An 11,562-nucleotide genomic window follows, 5' to 3' on the forward strand; every position below is an offset into this window, starting at 1 on the left:
CAGCAATATGTGAACCATGAACTTCCAGATGTTCAAACTGGTTTTAGAAAAGGCAGAGGAACCAGAGACCAAATTGACAACATCAGCTGGATTATGGAAAAAGGAAGAGAGTTCCAGAAAAGCATCTATTTCTGCTTTATTGACTACGCCAAAGCCTTTGACTGTGTGGATCACAATAAACTGTGGAAAATTCTGAAAGAGATGGGAATACCAGACCACCTGACCTGCCTCTTGAGAAATTTGTATGCAGGTTAGGAAGCAACAGTTAGAACTGGACATGGAACAACAGACTGGTTCCAAATAGGAAAAGGAGTATGTCAAGGTCTGTATATTGTCACCCTGCTTATTTACCTTATATGCAGAGTACATCATGAGAAACGCTGGGCTGGAAGAAGCACAAGCTGGAATCAAGATTGCCGGGAGAAATATCAATAACCTCAGATATGCAGATGACACCACCCTTATGGCAGAAAGTGAAGAGGAACTAAAAAGCCTCTTGATGAAGGTTAAAGAGGAGAGTGAAAAAGTTGGCTTAAAACTAAACATTCAAAAATGAAAATCATGGCATCTGGTCCCATCACTTCATGGGAAATAGATGGGGAAACAGTGGAAACAGTGTCAGACTTTATTTTGGGGGGCTCCAAAATCACTGCAGATGATGACTGCAGCCATGAAATTAAAAGACGCTTACTCCTTGGAAGGAAAGTTATGACCAACCTAGATAGCATATTAAAAAGCAGAGACATTACTTTGCCAATGAAGGTCCGTCTAGTCAAGGCTATGGTTTTTCCTGTGGTCATGTATGGATGTGAGAGTTGGACTGTGAAGAAGGCTGAGCGCCAAAGAATTGATGCTTTTGAACTGTGGTGTTGGAGAAGACTCTTGAGAGTCCCTTGGACTGCAAGGAGATCCAACCAGTCCATTCTGAAGGACATCAGCCCTGGGACTTCTTTGGAAGGAATTATACTAAAGCTGAAACTCCAGTACTTTGGCCACCTCATGAGAAGAGATGACTCACTGGAAAAGACTCTGATGCTGGGAGGGATTGGGGGCAAGAGGAGGAGGGGACGACAGAGGATGAGATGGCTGGATGGCATCACCGACTCGATGGACTTGAGTCTCAGTGAACTCCGGGAGTTGGTGATGGACAGGGAGGCCTGGCGTGCTGCGATTCATGGGGTCACAAAGAGTCAGACACGACTGAGCGACTGAACTGAACTGAACTGAAATAAGTGGTTTTATAAGTGTCTATCATTTGTCAAATCACCCATTAATCTAGCTATTCCTTGTTATTTTTCCATTAATCTCAACCTTTATTTAACTGATGTATAACACTACTTCATGTAACAAATATACCAAATTCTAGTAGTATTTCAGGCCTACTTATGTTTCTAGTAAATTCTTTCATCTTATTACATGTTATATAGTACTAATAATTCCATTTATGAAGGCCACCTCTAGTATCAATTTTAAAACAAATGTTTCAGAATCTTAGACCTAAAATCAGGAGCTAGTCTCAGACTAGCTGGATACATTAGCCACTGCTGGACTGCTACAACGACCTGTCAGTGGCTGCCTGTGAAAGAAAGGAAGCTCACCTGCAATGCACAGCCTCGAGTGACAGCTTCATCGGCATTTAGTGTTGTACTGATTTCTTTACCAAAGAATTTGCTGATCTTCTCTTTCACTGCAGGGATTCGTGTTGCACCACCAACTATCTCCACTGCATAAATATCTTCTTTCTTTAACTCTATTTAAAAACAATTAGAATAGACACTTAGATTAAAAGAATCTTTCAATTCATGTTTTACAATGAAACAAGAGAGCAATATAACATCTTATCACAACAAAATAATTCAAAAATATGTAAGAAAACCCACCACCACTCTTCATCCCCTCCACAGTAACATACACACACACACATAAAAGTTTGTGCCATTTGGAAGCAGGTAGTTGTATTTTAATGCTCAAAACAACGAGGGCAGGGTGGCACAGCAGTACTGAGATTTAAGAGATGAGGGTGAGGAATAACTAAAGTCCTATAGTGCAGAAGTCCTGCAATCTCAGAAAGACTCACACAAATAAGTGTTAAAACACCAAAAGTTAAGCTAGCCATAAAGAAAATAAAAGGCGGACACCAAGTGGTAAGGAAGGTCTGTCTGACCCAGCCTGACAGGCCTGTGTGGACTAAGACTAAGTAGACTTCAGGATACAGTCTGAGAGTATCAGTCGAGGGACCTCAGGGCTCTGCTGGCTCAGATTACGACACAGGTTCAGTCTCCTCATAACAGAAGGAAAGAGGGTACCACCCAAGGCTCTGCCGTCATTCATAAAATACCTCTTAATACCACCTGGCTTCCTGCTCACATTTTATGCAATAATCTGTTGAGTGACAATCTGTTGAGAAGGGCTATTTAAAGAAACGGGCTGTACCAGTATGAAAAGAACATACATTTGTCAAAATCCCTCTGTTTTCATATCTGAGCCTGTGTCAAGATCAGAGTACAAGAGTGGACTCTAGGAAAAGGTCTGTCAAAGATTTGGGAAACAACAGTAATATATTCTTAAATCAAACTTCTACCTTTTACCCTGAGATTAAATTAAGTATATGGTTATCATATCCTCCCCCTTCTTAGTCAACAAGATTCACTGACAGAAAATCCCACAAAACTACCACAGCAACATTGCTAAAGATAATTTTTACCACCATGAAATACCTAAGACATTAAACCCATCTTTGAATCTGTCTGAATTATGTTTCTGGGGAAAACTATTAAGACTTTCCCAGATACTACTGGAGGTACTGCAGGGGGAAGATATTGGTAAAAAGAAGTTTAATATAGCATTGAAGTAGTTCATACAGTGAAAACTGGTACAACTGGGGATGGAGGGGTGGGGAGAGTTAACATTCTCCGGACAGCCCAAGATGAACAATTTAATCACAAAAATACTTACTGGCCTGTTCCAAAACACTACGAAGCGGTGGCTCTACTCTAGCTAAGAGATCATCACACATCTCCAGAAATTTGCCTCTATGAAAAAAAAAACAACAGGTCAAGTCACAGTCCACTTTTATGTAGAATAAATAACTATAATCAAACAGACATAACAAGCACTGGCAAAGATGCAGAGAAACTGGACCTCATATACATTCTTGGCAGGAACATAAAATGTTACAGCCACTTTGGAAGAGTTTAGCAATTTCTCAACATATTAGTGGAGAAGGAAATGGCAACCCACTCCAGTGTTCTTGCCTGGAGAATCCCAGGGTCGGGGGAGCCTCGTGGGCTGCTGTCTATGGGGTCACACAGAGTCGGACATGACTGAAGTGACTTAGCAGCAGCAGCAGCAGGTTTACAGAGAAATAAACAGAAAGTACAGAGAATTCCCATACACCTCTTACTCCCAACTCAGTTTCCCTCTTAGCATCTTGCATTAGTAAGATACATTTCTAACAACTGATGAGCCAATACTGATACATGGTAGTATAAATTAAGGTTCTACATAATTTGACAAATGGTGGAAGTATTCACCATTACCGTACAGTACTGAATAGTCTCACTACTCTAAAGATCTTCCATCCTCTATTCATCCTTCCCTTCCACTGAACCTCCACTGAATCTTTTTATTGTCTCCACAGTTTTCTCTCTTCTAGAATGTCATATCATTATCACATAGAATGCCATATACAATGTCAAATATTTCTAGAATGTCATATAGTTGGAATCATACAGCCTTTTTAGACTGACTACTATTGCTTAGAAATATACAGTTAAGATTTTCCCATGTCTTTTCACAGAACGATAGCTCATTTAGAGTTTCTTTATGAGGTAATGAAAATATTCTAAAACTGGGTTGTGGTAATGGTTGCACAATTCTATGAATATATTAAAACCCACTGAATTATAAATGTGTTAACTTTTACGAATTACATCTCAAAAAAAGAAAAACAGTAGAGGTATAGAATGCACCCACCAGAATGGCAAAAATTCAAGATCACTAATACCAATATTGATGAGGATGTATAGCAACCAAAATCAAGTTTAAAATGACAGTTTTGTTCCTAATATCAAAAAAGTGGAAAGAGTTGAGTCCAGCAGTAGGAGAAAACCTAAGTCTACAGCGTCACACTAGGCAGCAATACACAAGAACAGATGATACATGCAGCAACTAGGTCAGGGGTCCAAACCCGGGCCACAGACCAGCTCTGGTCCTCAGCCTGTTAGGAACCCGGCCACACAGCAGGAAGTGACTGGAGGGCAAGCTTCATCTGTATTTACAGTCATTCCCCATCACTATCTGAGCTCCACCTCCCGTCAGATCAGCAGCAGCGTAATAAATGTAATGCTCTTGCATCATCCAGGAATCATTCCCATCTTCCCTACCCCCAACATCTGTGGAAAAACTGTCTTCCACGAAACCAGGTCCAGTTGCCAAAACAGTTGGGGACTGCTGAGCTAAATGAGTATCAGTTTCATGCTGACCAAAGAAGTCTTACACAAAAGACGAAATACTGTATGATTTCATTTACACTTCTAGAAAAGGTAAACGTAATCTATGTCCCTCAAAATAAAAGACCTTATCAATGGCTGCCCTTGAGGATGGAGCACTGAGAAAACTTCTAAAAGGATGGAGAGTAGTGGTTTGTAGGATGCATGCAACTGTCAAAACTTAGCAAATGACACTTAAAAGTTGAGCATGTCTTTATGTAAAGTATACCAAAAACTACAAACGTTAAACTCTGGTTAATACGCATACTTAAAAGTGTCTAGATAGATGGCTTTGAGATGCATCAAAAGATAAAACTGATGGGTAGACAGAAGGACGGATAGATCAATGGGTAGGTGAAAAAACAAGTAGTTAATATTATCGGTAGAGCCTAAGTGGCAGGATAAGAATGTTCACTGTAAAATTCTTCCACTTTTGCTGCATATTTGAAAATGTCCATAATAAAAACATGAAAAACAAAGTACACAGAGCATTCTAGAAAGACAGCAGTGGCAGAGGTCGTTCCTTTTTATAAAGTTTTACTGAAATTTAAATTCACATACAATAGAAATGACACAAAAAGTGTCATATTTAAAGTGCACAATTCAATGGCTTTTAGTATATTCAGAATTGTGCAAGCATCACCACTATCAATTTTAAAACATTTTCATCACCCTAAAAGAGTATTTTTACCGCCATTAACATTATTCTTCCAACTCCACCAAAACCCGAGCCCTAGGCAACCACTCATTTTGGACATTTCATATAAACAGAATTAGACAAAATGCAGTAATTTTAACATTTCCTTCCTCTAGCATAAATTTTTCAAGGTTCATTCATGCTATACTATGCATCTATTCAACAGTTTTTAAATTGCCAAATAATATTCTATTATATGGACATATCATATTTTGTTTATCAGTTGAGTTTTGTTTATCTAGTTTATCAGTTGATGGGAATCTGGGTTGTTTCCATTTTGGGGGTATCATAAAGAGTGCTATGACTGGAGAAGGCAATGGCACCCCACTCTAGTACTCTTGCCTGGAAAATCCCATGGACAGAGGAGCCTGGTACACTGCAGTCCACGGGGTCGCTAAGAGTCAGACACGACTGAGCGACTTCACTTTCACTTTTCCCTTTCATGCATTGGAGAAGGAAATGGCAACCCACTCCAGTGTTCTTGCCTGGAGAATCCCAGGGATGGGGGAGCCTGGTGGGCTGCCATCTATGGGGCCGCAGAGAGTCGGACACGACTGAAGTGACTTAGCAGCAGCAGCAGCACGATGGCTAGATTAAATACAGGTTCACCAGTGTAATTTAAATTTCAAATAAACAAACACATTTCTATCAAAAAAAAAAAAGAGTGCTATGAACATTTGTGTATAAATTTTTGTGTAAATGTGTTTTCAGTTCTCTTGGATATATACCTAAGAGCAGAAATGCTAAATCATATGGTAACTCAGCATTTTACTCATTTTTACGTGAAATAAGTATTTCTGAGCTTTTAGGAGGGAAGTGAGCACTTCCACTAGAGATGCACTGGACACACTGAAAATAGTTTGGTGATTCCACAAAAACCTAAGTATATAATTACCACATGACCAAGCAATTCCACTCCTGGCTACATACCCAAAAGAACTGAAAACAAGATACTCACACAACTTGTGGTGAATGTTTCTAAAGCACTCATCACAAAAGCTCAAAGGTGGAAACACAGATGTCCAGTAATTAATGAATGGATGAATAAAATGTGATATGCCCACACAAATGGAATATTACTTGCCATAAAAAGCAATGAGGTACAAACACATACAACGTGGATGAACTTAGAAACATTAAGTTAAAGAAGCCAGACACAAAAGAAGCCAAACATATAGTGTAGGATTCCACCTAATACATTATACAAACACAAGAAAGCTACAGTTTAATGAAAAAAAATTAAAATGAAAACCATCACTTCAAGTAGACGAGAAAGGTGACTACAATCTGGTTACTAGGCACAGTAATCTAATTCTGGCAGACTAGAAGCAATTCTGATGCCCATCTCAACATTCTGAGCATGGCTCAGGCCACACTTTCCCAAACAATCCATAGTCTTCTTTAAATTCTACCAGTAAGTAGAGTTCACATCCTGAAGAACATCCATGCAACCTGACCTGGTAACAGACACATTCTGGGTGTTTCTGAGGATAACCCTGAAACATCAAATTACCCAGAATTCTTATCATGTCATACAAAAAGACCTGTTGTCTCAAGTGATACTGAATTACTCAAAAACACAATTTCTGAGTCAATGACTAAAGCAAATTCCATATAATTCTACATTAAAGCACTCTGCCCTGAATTTATGAAAACTAGTGACTCACGTTTAACACAGGCACATGTTGAAGAACTGCCAATTTCTTGGAACATTCAATTAACCAATTAACCAGAACAAATCAATTAGTTGAAATTATTTGAATAATCAAACCCAACCTTCACATTAAAGGCAAGATCCTGAATGGCCTCTAGATTTTTACCTACAAAATCTGAAGTTGTAACAATCACGATAACTTCAACAATTAGATAATTAAGGCTAATACAGAGAAACGCCACAGTTCAGTTTACCATCAAAATATTAATATGGTTACCTATTCATAGTTCCAGAAACATCAACATCATTCATAAAACATTCAATGCTCAAAGGAAGGTCTGAAGCATTTGCACTCATCAATTTCTTGAGTTTCTCACACTCCTGAGACAGTCGTAATAATGCACGGATTTTGGACTTTATGTCTAGCTTGTATTTCTTTCCAAATTCTTCACAGAAGTGATTTACTAGCACCTCATCAAATTTTCTGCCTCCCAGTGTTGTGTCAAATGCAGTGGCCAGAACCTTTGGGAAAAGATGATAATTAGTTAAAAAACTAACCAATTTAAAATTTTATCATGACATATATGTAACTGGTAAACTGTAATAAAAAGGTGGTAAGGGACATTAAGGTCGAAACAAGGCAATGTGCATATGTCATTTAAACAAGGTTACAACCACTATGAAATGAGACATCATAACCCTCAATTTACAGATCTAAACAGATCTGACAATCTATAGGTCACAAAGATATTAAGTGGTAGAAGTAGAATTCAAAACCCAATCTCAATTTTAAAACCTATGCCTTCCCCACTACACCAATCTGACTCCAAACAATAATTATAATTCAAGAGCCAATACACTAACATGTCATATACAGATCTAGTCTTATCTCTACCACAAAACTGCAAATAATACCAAAGGCTTATTTAGCTTCATGCAATTTACCACCAGAAAATATGCTAAAGCCTTAACTCACAGTAATCTGTTTCTATTCAACATAGAAAACTATAATTAGGTTGGGTTATCCTTTTCTAAATCTCTAAAGGAAATCAGAAGATCTAATCAGATTCAATAATAGAAAACTGGCTAAGTAAGTGATGGCCAACACCCTCAAAACCATCTCTTCAAAGAATGTTAAATGTCCTCAGGAAGTTTTTCTTAGTGAGTGATCTCATGAAAGAAAGAAAAAAAAAACAGACAATACAGAACTGAGTACAGTTCTGTGTAATTCCAATTTTGTTTTCATAAATGACTAGAATGAAATATATCAAACTGTAGTAAGATCATAAATGTCTTTCCTTCATACATATATGTTTCCAAATTTGGTATGATTCTATAGTAAGTATTTTGATAGTTAAATTTAAACTGTAATTGGAAAACTGACAAGTGACAGCTGATAGTGAAGCAAATACTAATACTCATCACTCTGACTCAAAGACAAGGCTAAATTATAGCCAATACCTGCTGTCTAAAAAGTGAGAGTATAAACTGGAATTTAGAAATAATCCTATTATGGATAAAAGTAAAGCTTAAACACTTGAGAATAACACTTGGTCCATCATTTGTATCTGTAAAAATTATGATCCTCTTATTTCCCAACCATCCCCAAGATCTGCTTTATATTAAAAAAAAAAGGGGGGGGTGGGGACAAATCAGAATATAAAGCAGAATCAAGTCCATTTTTCAAAGAAACAAGGGACTGTAACAAAGAGAAACTCAAAATACCCTTCAAATCTAAAAAATACTTATTCTGGGATAGGTAGTTCCATTAGACCAACCCCCAAGTTGGGGGAGCAGAAAGCCAATTTAGAGCTGGCAGCAAAAACCCTGATACAGAACCCAAGTAATTAAAGCAAATATGCAGATTATCCTTGGTTTTTAAGTACATTCTAGATAAAATCACCAAGCTAGAAAACTGATTTTATGTACCACTGAGGAACTAGCAAACACTATCAAATCTGACTGTGACCCACAGACAAAGGAAAAAAACTTATGGTTACCAAAGTTAACCACAGGAAGCTGAGGGGGAGGGATAAATTAGGAAGATGGGATTAACACTACTATAAATAAACTAGAGAACCAATAAGGACCTACTGTATAGCACAGGGAACTACTCTCAGTATTTTGCAATTTTGTAATTGTCCCTATAAGGAAAAAAGAATCTGAAAAAGAATTTACCAATATATGTATAACTGAATCACTATGCTGTAATACCTAGAACTAATACAACACTGAAGTGTAGTTTTCTTCAATTAAAAAAAATTTTTTTAACTCACTGAACACCTAAAATCTATACCTTTCACTCTACATAAATTTTACTTTAATAAAGAGACTAATATAGGAAGTGTATATACATACTACAAAAGCTTTTTTCAACTGTGACCAGCATCACCCTCCGGTCCCTCCTTGCCATTAACATTACTAGACTTCTCTGTGTACAAAACTGCTTTCTCCAGAGCTCTATCATCTCTAGACATCTAGACTAGAACTCCTAGGCTGGTTTCTTTTGGTCAGCCAAGTTCTAGTCACTCCACCCTGTTCCCAGAACATTCAAAACCTTAAGAGAATACCCTTATCATCCCTTAATCCTCAGTGTTAAGACCTCTGAAGGGACTATACGTTAAAGACTCCCCCTAGTAAACCTGCAAGGCAAGCATTATTTTCCCCACATTACAGACAAAAAAAACAGGCTCAGGAATCTAAGGACTTTTTCCTCAAGTTCTATGCTCTTTGCTTCATTATCTTGTCAACACCTCAAAAATTACTTTGGGCCTTCAACTTCCACCCCACCCCTACACAACTAACTTCTAGTTCAGATGGCTCATACCAAGTTTCCACTAGTGAAACAAAATTCTTTGATATGTATTTATTTATGGCTGAGGTGGGCCCTCACTGCTTTCTCTAGCAGGCTTCCTCTAGTTGCAGTGGCTTCTCATGCTGCAGAGCACAGGCTCTAGGCGTACAAGCTTCAGTCCTTGTGGCATGCAGGCTCAACAGTGGCAGCCCAAGGGCTCTAGAGCACAGGGCCAGTAGTCGTGGCACACAGGCTTCACTGCTGAGCAGCACGTGGCGTCTTCCTGGACCAGAGAACAAACCCATATCCCCTGCGTTGGCAGGACGATTCTTAACCACTGGACCACCAAGGAAGCCCTGAAACACAACTCCATAACCAACTACTTTAAGTTGCCTCTCATGAATTCCTAATTATCATACATCTGTAATACAGTCTCCTGGGAAAAATATACTTACTTTAAGTTTTCCTCTATTAAATGCACATACAGAAACTTGATAAGAAGAATGCCCCATGTCTACAAAAACTACATTTCTTGGTTTCTCTTCTAAGGCAGGAAGATCTTGTTTATAGATTCCATATGCAAGAGCAACTACACAATAATACAAAAATAAACATAATGTTAGCATTTTAGTAGTAAACTTAAAATTCATTTACATAGGAAAAAACAGATTTACAGCTGCAAAAAAAGATTCAAAATCCTTATAAGCTCTGCATGGTTTATTCACAAATAACACTGACTTCAAAGAGATATACGCTGACATTCATTTCACTTTGGCTTCCTTCATGTTTCCAATTTCCAGTTCCAGCAACTGTGGCAGTTTTTTCCAAAACAACTTTCTCCCACTTTTCCAAACATTTTCCCCCATATTCCCTTGCGCCATCTCTCAACATTCCCATATATTCTGCCTCCTGAGATCTTGCTTTATAAACCCCACCCCTCTGACTCTACTGGCCCACAAGTTGGGAGAAAAACCCAATATGTAAACCAAAGCAATGCTCCAAACACATAATAAATGCACTTCCTTTCCAAAAAACATGCAATTAAATATCAAAGTGCTATGAAGATACCGAAAAAGTACTTATCAAGTAAACTCTTCATATGTGACAGAGTACCCAAAAATACTGGTAAGTGCTCCAAGTAAAATATGGAATAAGAAACCCTAGGGTTTTAAGATTTCACAACCTTTGAGATTGAGCAAGTAAAAAAAAAATTCAGTTAACAGTCACTTACCTGCAGTAGTTTCATTCATTAATCGCAGACAATTGAGACCAGCAATCTGTGTTGCATCCATCACTGATCGTCTTTCTGCATCAGTATAGAAACAAGGAACCTATAAAAAGAATTTTTTAATTTACCATTATCATGGAAATTCCTGATTTAAAATATACCTGTCAAAAAAACAGTAAAAGCCAGAAATGCCCTCAAATAGCTACAGCTATTTACTCTGTATATGATCAAGGAAATCTTTCAAACCAGTACAGCGTTATCTGGGCTACTCTAGAGTCTTGGGACAAATGGACAGCCATATAGAAAATGAAGTTGCATCCCTACTAAACACCAAATACCAACATGTATTTCAAACCAAAGATGTAAATGTTTTTTAAAAATCATGAGTATCAGAATAAAAGGCAATCTTTACTGTCAAAGAAAGAAGGGGAAAAAAAAGAAGGGATTTTCTAAATATAACATAAAACCCAAAAGAACCAGCAGGTCAAGATGAGCACCCTCTGGTGGCCAGTGCTGGTTTCCCAAGATGTGGCCGGGAAATCAGTGGCACTGGGGCCAAGGGCCATAGCAAGCAGGACTGCTCGCTACCTCTCACTCGCCTGGCAGCAACAACAGCAGGCATCAGAGAGGCCCATGGGAGTGGGGGCACAGCCCAGTGTGTGGGACACTCAGCTGGGCCCTGCTTCACTCAACCTGCAT

The 11,562-nt window shown here is 38.3% G+C and overlaps 1 protein-coding gene across 1 annotated transcript in view; it reads right to left on the minus strand.

Annotated features, from left to right (window-relative positions):
* HSPA4 (heat shock 70kDa protein 4) overlaps positions 1-11,562 on the minus strand; it is a 54,689-nt gene that overhangs the window by 17,435 nt on the left and 25,692 nt on the right. The window contains exons 5-9 of the mRNA XM_010844524.1: positions 10,867-10,966; positions 10,091-10,224; positions 7,119-7,363; positions 2,956-3,032; positions 1,599-1,750 (exon numbers count right to left, since the gene is read on the minus strand). Of these exons, the coding sequence (XP_010842826.1) occupies positions 1,599-1,750; positions 2,956-3,032; positions 7,119-7,363; positions 10,091-10,224; positions 10,867-10,966 (708 nt within the window). The remainder of the gene's footprint in view (positions 1-1,598; positions 1,751-2,955; positions 3,033-7,118; positions 7,364-10,090; positions 10,225-10,866; positions 10,967-11,562) is intronic.

The sequence above is a fragment of the Bison bison genome, unplaced genomic scaffold (assembly GCF_000754665.1).
Source record: "Bison bison bison isolate TAMUID 2011002044 unplaced genomic scaffold, Bison_UMD1.0 scf7180017864203, whole genome shotgun sequence".
In the NCBI taxonomy this organism is placed as follows: domain Eukaryota; kingdom Metazoa; phylum Chordata; class Mammalia; order Artiodactyla; family Bovidae; genus Bison; species Bison bison.